The sequence below is a fragment of the Callorhinus ursinus genome, unplaced genomic scaffold (genome assembly GCF_003265705.2).
Source record: "Callorhinus ursinus isolate GAN/ISIS: 27379988/994484 unplaced genomic scaffold, GSC_fseal_2.0 scaffold9, whole genome shotgun sequence".
NCBI classification, from domain to species: Eukaryota; Metazoa; Chordata; class Mammalia; order Carnivora; family Otariidae; genus Callorhinus; species Callorhinus ursinus.
In genome coordinates this window covers 15051533-15065214 of record NW_027397071.1, presented here as the reverse complement: position 1 = coordinate 15065214, position 13682 = coordinate 15051533, and the positions used below count along the sequence as shown (strand labels likewise).

General features: G+C 32.1%; 1 protein-coding gene across 4 annotated transcripts in view; it reads right to left on the bottom strand.

Moving 5' to 3' along the window:
- The window catches only part of COL11A1 (collagen type XI alpha 1 chain), a 195969-nt gene that overhangs the window by 76702 nt on the left and 105585 nt on the right, over positions 1-13682 (bottom strand). For all 4 annotated transcript variants that reach the window (XM_073896230.1, XM_073896231.1, XM_025872583.2 and 1 more), the window contains 5 exons: positions 8849-8902; positions 8671-8715; positions 8469-8522; positions 8231-8275; positions 4708-4761 (listed from right to left, as the gene is read on the bottom strand). In XM_073896230.1, coding sequence (XP_073752331.1) covers positions 4708-4761; positions 8231-8275; positions 8469-8522; positions 8671-8715; positions 8849-8902 — 252 coding nt within the window. The remainder of the gene's footprint in view (positions 1-4707; positions 4762-8230; positions 8276-8468; positions 8523-8670; positions 8716-8848; positions 8903-13682) is intronic.

Below are 13682 nucleotides of genomic sequence, written 5' to 3'. Positions count from 1 at the left end.
TTCTTTAGTCTGCAATATGGATTATTCACCCTACTCAGTATTGGGGTCAGATTTTAAAACAGGTTTAAATAGGTATAGGCCGAAATATTCTCACCCTCCGGATAAATGGAGAGAAATAATTATTTTAATAACATTTTTATTGATAACAGATATACCTCTCACACTATGTTAATCATTTAACTAAGTCTATTTATCTTAAAAATACATTATTTACAAAAATCTATTTTCAAATATCAATTATTTTTATACTGAGTTAGAAGAAAAGGCTTTGTTTCAAAAGATTATTTTCACTGACAGCTTTGTTCTTCTGAAGTAAGACCTTTTTGACATTGGCTCCCACAGCTCTTTCTGACAGTGTCCAGTTCCAGCTCTGCTCCCTGATTTCATCTCATCCCTGGCTGCCATGTGAATTAACAGCTCTAATTAATGACGGTTCTTATGACATTTCACAAGATTATTGCTTGCTCAGTGATTTGCTCATGGTTCCCAGGATCACCACAGTGATTCTAGTGTCATCCTCTGAAAAGACCAAAACTGGAATGTTTTTAACCAAGGCCCCAAAACATTTCTTCTTTCATAACCATCTATTACATAATTTTTTTGTATTAGGCATCTGGTGTACAGTAATATAAGAGTTAGCTCTGCCCTCAGTTGAAAGGTGAAGCACAGATATAAGTAGTTAATTGATAGTAGATTCCATGTAAGTTCAGTAACTTAAAACAGCAAATAAAAACAAATTCTGTAGTTTGTTATTATTTTGATACATATAGGAATAAATGTACTGTCATTTGGGGGCAGGAGTAAAATTTTTAACTAAAAACACAGAGAGTGGCAGCTAAAGGATAGTAAATATGAATGAGGTTTTTTTATCCCCACCATACTAAAATGCCTCCCAAATGAAGTGTTTTGACATCAGCATAAACCATTTACATGTTTTCTAACAAATCTGTAAATATATATTTCAATATCTCATTATATTTGCTGATTTGAGAAGCATAGATTACACTTTGATTACAAAATATTATAACCCTTAAAAATGGTGGTCTTGGATCAAAATGACATCATCTTGGTATGAATGCAACATGATTTGTAATGACTTACTTACATATTGTGAGGGAACAGTATTAATAGACTACATAAAGAATTCGTATCATCATTTTTCTTGATTTAAGTATATATTTCAAATATTAAGTGATTAATTCTAAATAATTATAATGGCCCCACGCTACCATCCAATAAGATAAAGCAGAATAATTACCAAATAATTTCACGGCATTAATTTTAAAATAATAATTGTATTGGTCAAAATAGACTGTCCCTTTGATGTTGTTGAAGGGCAGTGGCAACAAATTTACTGAAATGAGAGTGTGCAAGGCAATCTGTGAAAAGACACTTATAAATAAATGTTAAGGAAATTTTTTCACTTCCCATTGGAACTGAATTTTTATTTTTCCTCTTCTATAAACAGAATGTATCTCATAAGAGTTGTGTTATAAATCTTAATCACCTCAAGTTAAAATTCTTCTTACATGGGGTAACTATATCCTGACATTGGCAAGAGATTAACAGACTCTAAACATGAACATTCCAAGCACTCAATACCTAATCCATTTGTGAATGTGTGTCTGTGTGAATTTACATATAAAAACATACACACACACACACACACACACGAACACACACATATACACATTTTCTGATTACAATGAAGATGAGCCAATTAATTTGGGAAATTGAGGAAATAGGAAACATAGGAAAATGAGCTTGGCTCTATCCCTCCACCTGAATTTCTTCTTTCCATATGAAAGAGATGAAGGCATTTCTGTCCTAAATGTTATAAAACTGTATACCAGAGAAATAATAGGTACTTTTATTTCATGTTCTAATGTTTCACTTGTCACAGAGACAGAGTATAAAAATCATTTTGTTTAGCAGTGAAAGCAGTGTTCCTTAACAGTGTCATGTCTCTCCAACTAGACTGCATGCTTCTCAAGTGTAGGCATTTATTATACTTCTAATACTTCTTAGAGACAAAATGCATGCATGATTAATGGCTCAAAACTTGTTGAAAGATACATGAGAGAATGGGTTGAAAAAGTCTGAGTAAAAATGGGTCAAACAGTTTTCTTTGACAATAAAATTACATTACATGAAGGAAACAATTCTTAGCAATATGTACAGTATGTACAAATATAAATGGTATGTTAATGTGGAAGTTAAACATATCACTGCTTTTTATGTTGCTAAACAATGATCTATGCATATGGCTTCAAAATACTTATGAAAAACGTCATATGTATACAACCATTTTTGGAACTGTGTTTTCACTTCTCTACATGTGAAACTTTGCAAGACAAATATTACATTTGGAAAGAAACTGAGATAGTGGGTAAACAACATTATATGCAGGTAGTTTCGATACTATCTTATATTTAATACTAGCTATTTGCATTAAGCTTTTTAAAATACTATAATACAGATAACAGTCCTTTTTTGATATGTTGGCAGTAATAAAGCAAAACTGTTAGTGTTGAAATAATATTTTCAACACAGTGTCTAAAAATTGTTGCCAAAAGAGATTGCTTCAACATTTAATATATACTGTAAGTCAGTATTTCATGATAAATAATTCATTTTTTTAAAGATGTGAGCTAAAGTCACATTTGAAAATTATCAGTGAAATTGAGAGTTATCCAATTCAATAACAATTGGACACATATATGCATTATAAATTATTTATAAATTATTTTCAAAATGTTTAAAAGTATAACATAATCAGATGCAATATTTATTTAAATTTTAACATCTTAGTTCAGAATTTTCTGAATTGTTTCTTTAAGCAAGATTGTTATTGAGCTATATTTGGCTAATTATAATTATTTGAAAATAGAGAATTGGGATATATAATTTTTGAAATATTGGCATATATAAAAAGTCCCATATAACTTCCTCATACAAGGTGAATGTTGTGGTTTTGTCAAAAAGATTCAGTTCAAAAATCAGTTTAGAATATTCAGTTGAAAAATGTATATCAATGAGCCTCCAAATGTAAATATCCAGAATGTGAGTAAAACTAGTAATGATTTAGTTATCTGTATTATTACAGTGAAAAAAACATTTGATTCTCAAATTATTGACTGAAAATTTTAACTATACTTAGCTTCCTGCTGAGTAGGTCATATTCAAACTATGTTGGTCTTATTTTCAGCCAAAATATTTTTTAGCTTTGTTACTTAAAATATGGCCCATGGAGCAGTAGCATGGCATCACCTGGATCCTCGTCAGTAATGTCAAGACTCAAGATTTACCCCAGACCTACTAAATCAAATCTACATTTTTAACAAGATACCAACACAATTTGTATGCACATTAAAGTTTGCATAGCATTATTTAGTGCAGACCAGAAGAGTGGCTCACAAAGTTTAGCATGCATCAGAACTATCTGGAAAATTTGCTAAACACAGACTGGGCCTCTCTCTTGGAGTTCTGATTAGCTGAGTGAGGTGGCATGTCTAACAAATCCCCAGTGGTGCTATGATGCTCTGATCCGTGGACCACACTTTGAGAGCAACTTCCTTAGATACACGGGTGCTACGCCCTGGAACTTTGTGTTGAAATTCATGTTGAAATCCTAAATCATATGTTGGAATCCTAACCCTCAGAGGTGATGTTATTAGCCACTTGGGGCTTTGGGAGGTGCTTAAGTCATGAAGGTGGAAGCTTCATGAATGAGATCAATGACATAAATGAGGCTCCAGAGCTCCCTAACACCTTCTGTCACATGAGGATACATTAAGAAGTCTGTTATCTCAAAGGGGGCACTCACCTGACCATACTGGCTCCCTGATCTAGGACTTCCAGCATCCAGAACTGTGAGAAATACATTTTTGTTGTTTATAAGCTATCTGGTCTCTGTGTTTGTTCTTTTGTTTGGTTGGTTTTGGGGTTCTTTTTTTGTTGTTGTTATTAGAGCCAGAGTGGACTAAAACAGTGGGTAAGTTGATTCTAGTTCTCATTAATAAATTGAGTAGGTCGCTAAGAAAAGAAGCAGAAAACAACTGAGTGCTGAGCATGTCCTATGTTCCCATGAATATTTAAGTATGAGAATAAAGGATTTCAATTAACTTTGTGAAGATAATTGAATACCTGAGCAAATTTTATAAAAGAGGTATAATTCAGGAAGGGTTGGCATTACATTGTTCAAAAGAATGCATTATAGAGACAAAAGTATTAAATACAAATTAACAAATTATAATGAGATATAAGTAATGTCAGAATGCTAGAGAATGTTTAGGAAGTGGTATTTTGAAGGACAGATTGAGTGATGGAAGACCAAAGAGAAATACTAATAAAACAAATATTTAAGAATCAGTAACAGTTTTTAATGCCATCAATAATATTCATTGCTGAAGAGGAGTATTTGAGAGAATAAAACCCATGCATGTTGTTTCCATCTTTGATATACTTTGAAAGGATATTTACTAAGATATATTTGAATTACATCAGAAACACTCAAAAAACTGAAACTGGGTAAATTGAACAAATTGAAAAATGTACATTCTTTGACACTATGAATTACAATTTTGTTTTTATTAGAATTTTCATCAATATTTGTATCTAAAAATTGTGTAAAATATAAACTATGACTCTCAAAAATTTGAAAACATTGTCCAATGGAGAAAGATGAAGAAAACCTATGGCACTTACAGGAGGGCCTTTTGGTCCAGGGAACCCAACTGGACCCTGAGGTCCTTGAGGGCCCTGAAAAGAAAAAGCAGTGCAGAAATTTGAGAATAGGCCTTGAAAGATACATCTTTGTATTTTACTGATTATTTGTACTGATGCACCGAAACACAGCATACCGCTTCTTCACCGTAATGACAGAACTGAGGTAATACAACAGGATAATCTATGCTAATCTAAAAGCTAAATGGATGATTTTTCACATTATTCAGTACTCAAAACCACGCATTGCATCAATGGTCTTAAATAAAGAACACTGTAAATATTTAGAGTTCATATTAAAAGTGAACAGAACTTAGATGTATCAAGAAGTTCCACAGATGCTGGACTTTTAACACTGGGTGGAAACATCCCCCAAAAGAGAGTATTTCAATTCTATAGCTCTCCCCCAAAAAGTTATTTTTTAAAATTGATGCTATAAATGTTCTGGCTCCAGTCAAACAAAACTAAAAGAAAAAAACAAGTGGCTAATTCAGAAAGACCTTTAACTATATTTAAAATTTATTTTTGAAGATGTCAATATCTCGTTTTACTCACATATAAACTTCTTTGTAGACAAGATGAAAACACTTCATTGTATAATCATTCTCATTAACATTCAATCCAAATATACATTTATAATATTGTTCTTAACTTGATGCTTAATTAACTATATTATTCAACACTCATATTTACATATCTTTCAAATGCAGAAAGTAGACCTTACTATAGAGACAGCAAAATAATTGATAAAGATAATCCTTTAGGTTCCCAGAACATAATAATTAAATTTCTAAAAGAAATATATATGAAATGGAAGAAAATATAAATAAGATTTCTTAAGTAACTCAACTAGAATGGGATTTATATTTAAATAAAAAATAAAGTTTACTAAAATTAGTCTTTAATAGAATTTATTCTTTTCAACTTATCAGTTTAGCCTCTCCAAGGGAAATGTCATTATCATTTTTAAGCCAATGCTAGTTCAGAAATCATCACAAATTATTGCTATTACTAGCATCTCATCTTAAAATCGAAAAGAAAGTTCAAAGTTAGATATGTCATTAAATAAATAGATATCACAATGCGATTACCCAAAATGCTGGGCAACTTTTGGGACTCACAAATTTTGGTACTCTTATTAAAGTATGAAACTATCATTTTTCAGTATCTATCATAGCAACTTAAGAATATTATAAACAAAGTTTTATTTTAAATACAAAATTTTAAAAGCAATGTTTTTTAGGTTATGTAGCAAGCTCAATTTTTCTAATTTCTTAAAATGTCATTTCTTTGCTTTCTATATTTTGGCTCCATTTCAAATAAAATTTGCTTTTGAATTTAAATTTCTTTAAGGAAAAAAATTTCAAACATCACTTCTCTAGAGAATATAAAGAAAAAGTGGCTTTTTATAAAATTCCATAAAAAATGTATGTTCTGTCTGTATTAATCAAAATAGCTTCCAGATGAACGGAAAATACATATTCAGTGTAAAGATAGTGTTGGAACCCAATCAGGTTTTGCCAGATAAAATACCTAGTGTCAGTGAAATTTGAATTTTAGATTAATAGGGAATAATTTTAATATGTCCTAAAAATTGCAAGGGACATGCTTACACCACAAACTCTTGTTCATGTAAAAATTCTAATTTAATTGAGTGTCTTAGTTCTTTTCTTTGTTTTCATTTTGTTTTGTTTTGCTTTTGCTAAATCTGGTGATCTTAGACCCAACCAAAAGCTATGAACTAAGTCTTTAATAACAGACATCCATGATCTGCAAATCGTTAGTAGGAGGAATTCTATTAAGTTGCAGAATATCCTAATGAGTATATATATATATATATATATATATATATATATATATTATCTTAAGGCATGTATATAATATGTACATATAATACTATGTATACTTATAAACAAATATATTGTTAAAGAAGTCATGGGCGAAAATAGGTATTTCCATTTCTAGTCCACTGGTACTACAAAACTCTCTCCCTAAACTTCCCAAGTCATATATTATGAAGAAAATATCTGATGATATTATTTCTGTCATTCATCAACTATGCCTAAGACATAACTAAATAGTTGATGATAGGTAAAATCCTTTGCAGAAAATGAGGATATATGAGGGATAAAAGGTTTCATCAACTACACAGAACACAGGAAATATGTTCCATATATTTAAAATGTATGAATGCTATTTGAAAATGGTTACCAGCTTACTTTAATTTTTTTATAATAACCCTTACTTTGATCCTCAGAATAAACCCTTCTTACTTCAAACTATTTTTACAAGTAATCATGCTGTTGGGCCACAGTGTTATGTTCCAAAATTGTAAATACATATGCTTGATCATGATATTTTGGAATGCATAAGCAAAATATGAGTACAAAATAATTTGTACTTTAAAGATAAAACTCCTGGTTTTGCTATAATTTGTGAAATGGTTCTACTTCATTTAATGATTTAGTCATTTTAACTAAACTACATTTTCTTATTAAGATGACTTTGACCATAAACTTTTTCAAATGTATATATTATTTATGAACTCAAAATGTACAGAATGGACTCAATTTGGGAATAATTCACCAACAGTGAGAAACATTTAGTAGAAGTTTAATTCAATTAAATATGAACCAAAGCCTTGAAACAACCATAATTAAATGTTTATTCTTGTGTCTTATCTACTGACACTTCTGTTGCAAATAGAAATGCTCCCCCCAAAAAATTACTTATTCTCAGATTTCTTTGTATAAACATCACAAGTTGTTTCTGTTTTCCTTTTTGTGGAAGACCTATTATAAATTTCAAACAATAGTATATAAAAAATATATTACTATGACTGCATAATCCTGAACGTTGTTATACAATGTTAAGAAGTGACTCTAATTTCTTTAAGAGTGATACAAAATTAATTCTTAAAATTCTTTCAAGAAGATAGCTTTCAAATCTCTGGCTACAAAAATGCTGTATTTTGCCAGAAGAAAACAAATAAAGGGCATGCTTACTCATGTATATTTAGCTTTATTTTATATCAATTGAAAATCAATTTACTAAATAGTTTTTCTATTTACTGGAATAGATGTTTTATCTTGATTTGAATGTGTATTGATTGTGACTTAATGGCTACTGGGAGCTTGCATTTTACCAGCATAATGCTGCTTCCAGCGCCATGGACAAAATGAATATCAATAGGAAAAGCAAGGGGAGTGAAGGAGAAGGCACAGGTGTTATATGGATATTTTTTTAAAAAATTGTTTTTGGCTTGAGTTTAAGAGTGACATCATAGGGCAATTATGCACAATATTACTCTCATTTCGATAACAAAATTAGTAGTACATAACTGATTCTGCTTTTCTTAAAAAAGAAGTCAATGAAAAATATAGGAATTTTTAAACTCTGACTAGATTTCGCAAATCACTGCAGACACATGTACCTTTTCCCAGAAATATAAACACTTGCAAAATATTAATATTTATTTTATATTATGTTACTGTGTCATACTTACTCTTTCACCAGGAGGGCCTGGAGGACCATCACCACCTGAAGTGCCCTAACAACAACAATGAAAGAAAGAAAGAAAGAAAAAGAAAGAAAGAAAGAAAGAAAGAAAGAAAGAAAGAAAGAAAGAAAGAAAGAAAGAGAAAGAAAAGAAAAAAAAAATCAGTTTTGATTTCTTCTCCTAGCTTTCGTCCTCTGGAAGAGGAATTGAAGGCAAACCCAAATGGAATGAGTACTCATAATACCTTTGGGCCGGGTTTCCCAGTGGGGCCTCTCGCGCCTCTTGAACCTCGAGGACCCTGCACAGGAGAGCAAAAGATAAAAACTGATCCTCTGCCAAGCACATCCAAAAGCATAGGATCAGTTTTCATTTTCGAAGACAATTATCTTGGAAAATTAAATCCAGACTAAAAAATGAAAATCATGATTTTAAATCGAGGCACCCACCGTTGGACCACGCTGACCCCGAGGGCCTGGTTTGCCAGCAACGCCCTGCCAAAGACAGTTCAAATAGTTTCAGTATGCAGCGAATTACAGTCCACTGTGAGTGGAGTGCTGAGAGGTAGGTACTCATGTGAGAACATTTATATTCCATAGTCCAGGGCAATATACTTATATACCATACCCGGGCACCTTTCTCTCCATTGGCGCCTGGAAATCCAGGAAATCCCGTGGAACCCTACAAAAATAAAAATAAGAAACAATGAGCATGGTAACTAACATTTTTAGCCATAAGCTGTAAGCCTTTCGGAACACACAGTCTCACAAGCTGGTAATACTTAAATCAGAAATAGAATTTTAAGATACCATACAACCTCTATGCATCTATTTGAAAATGAACTTACAGGGACATCTGAAATCCTGGAAGCATTGAAAGCATGAATTGACAGAAGAGATTTTAGTTTTTTACTTTAAAATAATTAAATACTATCATTTCTCACATTAGAAAATAGCAAAAGGACATTTTATATACAATAATTTTGACTTATAATTCTACATTCATGAGCATGAATAATTAAATGTTAAAATAAGAATTTTATAAAACAGTTTTCCTGAATTAACATTATTACATTTGTATGCTTATCACTTTTTAGTTTATTTTTATACCTTTAGAACTAAATAAAATCATAAAGACTAAAAATCTTCCTCCTTTCCTGTTTGATGTTTGAATGTGGTTAGATCTAGCTCAGAGTCTAAGTCAGAAAGTCCAGCATTAAAATCCTGTTTTTGGAATTCCAAAGACATAAACCCAAGACTTACGTTTATCATACATTTACCTAAGTAAGTTGGGTGCATTACTTATCCTCTTTGAGCATAGTCTTTTCTCCTACAAAATAAGGGCACTTACCCACATCTTATAGGCACTTTGAATTTGTGGGAGGTTAGGATAAAGGAAGACAAGGTATAAAAATGCTAATAATAGATAACAATAAATACTGGTTATTTAGAGATGTAATAAGCACAGTAAAACATCATGTCATTTCATCCACAAACAACTACGTCTTACAGATGTAATATAATTCTCCCATTTCACCTTGTGCCTATGTCCAGATTTTCATCTGCTCAGAGATTCCTTTGAACATGACTGTGATTGGTTTGCCTCATCATTGCATCATGAAATAGAAAGATTAAGGTTCAGATCCTTTCTCCTCAGCTTGCTAACTATGAGACTCTGGAAAGTGTGGGAGGACTTCCAAATATTCACTTTTCTTATTCAGACCACTATATAAATTAAATGCAATAATGTGTAAAGTATCTAGCAAAGAGTAGTAGACACTCAGGTTTTACAAACTTCCCCATATGTTAAGGGAGATATAACAAAGCCTTCTTTCACTTGAATGCATCCCCTGCTTTTTTATCCATTCATCTGGATTGAATTGCCCCTAAAATAATATTTCTCCAAATGATATGTGGCCCCTTCCATATTGAAATAATCCAGAGTGATTCCATATTTTTAGGATCTATCTCTCTGGCAGTAGGATCCAGGAATCTGCATTTTTAACAATTTCTCCAGGTGATATATACAACAGATACCAATTGTATTTCCTCCACAAATCAGGAAAATCATATGTGAAGCCTTATGGGAGCTGATGATCAAAACAATAACTGCAGTATGCACTGCTAACCTTCTTCTTATGATCCATTTCCCAATATATTCTAATTCATGTCTATAGAGATTACTATGTGATTCACCTGAGGACAATTGTTAGGACATGTAATATTCACATAATGGGGAAATAATGTCTGCAAATTACATTTTTAAAAGGGCTTTCCAAGCCATTGCTCTTTCTCTATGGACAATCAGATAGATCTGGTAGAACAATTAGTATGTGACTACTCTAGGAATCTGACAAGCAAGTATAATCCAATATGGAAATAATCTACTCTATCAGATTTTATTTGAGAACAAATATTCATTTCTGTCTTGAGTAGAATAGATAACTAACCATATTTATAGAGACTCCATTCAAGCAAATTGCTCTATGCATCAATGTAATTTTTAATAAATTTATTTTCTTACATAGTTTCTGCTCTAAGCAACTTATAAGAAAATAACAAAAATGCCCAATCCACCAACTAAACAGTTTATAATATATGGGCATATTCTTCTTCTTTTCTCACATAAGGGGTTACCACCAAAATATATAATTTCCATGAAAAGGCATTATAATGCTTTTAAATGGAAAGAACAAACAGCAAACAAAATGCCCAAAAGTCAAAGGTTCATGGTGAAATTGATTCACCAGTTGTGAAGGTTACAAAATTATTTCAATGCTGTTTGAAATACAAAGAATCCTATGTTAAAATAGATTTTACTTTTTGAAGTAGCTATCATTTTATAGTACTTACAGTGATGCAACTTTCAAATACCCATTGTGATTTATATTGCTAGAAAGATATTAAATAAATTATATTGTTTAATTATAGTCCTTAAATTGCTTAAAAGAGATTAGCAGCCAAATTTCACTTTTAGCACAATATAGATTTAAATCTACTCAAAATTTATTAGCTTCCACATAGGAAAAAAAATGTGAATCTATCTTTGATCTTTGATGAGCCCATTATTTTTTGTTTTAGAACCAAGAAACATAAATCATTTTGATCACAAAAAAAGTTGTTATGAAGTAAAGTAATATAAAAAAATAAAAACCAGAGTTTCAGACATTTTGGTTAAAGAGTAAAGAAAAATGTTTGATTCCTCTAGGAAGAAACATTTCTCTATAGTCATACTGGTACATTTTGTTAATAAAAATAACTCAAAGAATATTGAACAGAGTATTGTCTCAGGAAAAAAAAACAGAAGGAAATAAGAATGTCAAATAAAAGAATATTGTGTTCATTCAAGTAATATGACAGTTTTCTGTTTTTAAATCAAAACACCACAACTGCAATTCAACTATGTAATTAGATCAAGAACTCTTCAAGCAATGTAAGGATAGCTTAAGGTTGTGGGTTATGGGTTATGCAGTGAATGTCGTTTTTTACTCATAATGCTCTTGAAAATGCTTGACATTTGAAAGGAAGGTAGCTAGGAAACACGGTAGTGTATTAGAGACAATATTTAAAAGGTAGAACTTACTAATCAGTGTTCTAAATGTAGCTAAAACCTTTAAATGATGCTCGTGTTATTCTTTTTTTTTTTTCACTAACTGCCTTTTTTTTGTTGTAGCATTCCATCAGTCAACAAAACCAAAAGACCACCGACAGAATGGGAGAAGATATTTGCAAATGACATATCAAATAAAGGGCTAGTATCCAAAATCTATAAAGAATTTATCAAACTCAACACCCAAAGAACAAATGATCCAATCAAGAAATGGGCAGAAGACATGAACAGACATCTTTCCAAAGAAGACATCCAAATGGCCACCAGACACATGAGAAAGTGCTCAACATTCTCGGCATCAGGGAAATCCAAATCAAAAGCTCATGTTATTCTTAAATCATAAATGAAATGAATCTCATTTTAGAAGGTCTCAAAGCATTATGTTTACCTCCTACTATACAAGGAAATGCGTACTTTCTAGAAACCCAATGAATAGTTATAAAACAAAGCCACGTGGCAAGCCTAATATAGTGTCATCACATGACAATGAGCAAACACAAGTGTATGTAGTTCACATTTGTCAAGAGAAAGGACATTCTGGTTTCCCAATGATTATCTGTGAAACTTATCAATAAATATATGTTTGGGGATTATTATATAACTAGGATTTATCCTCATGTACTATACCTGTCAAGCCTGAATGGGTCAGAGAGAGATAGATGAAAAAGAGATGATAGATGATAGATAGATAGATAGATAGATAGATAGATAGATAGATAATCTCACGGGTGTATACCCATCTTAATAGTAATAACCAAAATGTATATATTAATTTATTTAACCACTTTAATTAAGTAGTCAATGCATGAAGTACAGCCTTGACAAAGTTTTATGTTTAGCTTGAGGAAAAGTAGTACACCAAAGTAAACATATTTTTAAACCCATCTATTTGTATGCTTAAAATATGTATATTTCAGAGAGTTAAAAGTAGCACTCGAGTTCTGTAGTGGATTGAATGTTGGCCCTAAATCAATACATCCAATTTTCAAATCTCTGGAACGTGAATGTTGCCTTATTTGGAAAAAGAGGTTTTCATATGTGTAAATTAAGTGAAGGATCTCGAAAAATGAGATCATCCTGGATTATCCAGGTGGTCCCTAAGTGCAAAGACAAGTGTCTTTATAAGAGACAGAAGAGAAGGGCGCCTGGGTGGCTCAGTTGGTTAAATGGCTGCCTTCAGCTCAGGTCATGATCCCAGGGTCCTGTGATTGAGTCCCGCATCGGGCTCCCTGCTCAGCAGAGAGCCTGCTTCTCCCTCTCCCTCTGCCTGCCTCTCTGCCTACTTGTGCGCTCTCTCTCTCTCTCTGTCAAATAAATAAATAAAATCTTTAAAAAAAAAAAAGACAGAAGACAAGACATAGAAGAAAAAAAAGGCTATGTGAAGGCAGCAGAGATTGCAGTTACGCAGACACAAGCCAAGGACTGCCCTGGGCTACCAGAAGCTAGAAAAGGCAAGGACAGACTCTCCCCTAGAGCTTTTGGAGGGACTGGGGACCCTGCTGACACCTTGATTTTAGGCTTCTGGTCTCAAGAACTGTAAGAGAGTAAATCCCCATTGTTTTAGGTCACCAAGTCTGTGGAGATTTGTAACAGTAGCCCTAGGAAACAAATACCATGGAAATGAGAGAAAATAAAGATGATGAAAGATGTATTGTAATTCTTTTTTGTTTTTAAAGCATGTGGCAATTCCAACCCTTAGGGTACTAGAAATGAAATCAAAAGCTATTCTCCATCACCTATCATCCCCATTATAACTTCTAGATATACTAGTATGTCACACTGGAATAGTCCTTATTCCAATAACAAGGAAGTAGCTGACTATGCCTTCCTTTCATGACCCTGTCTGCTAAAA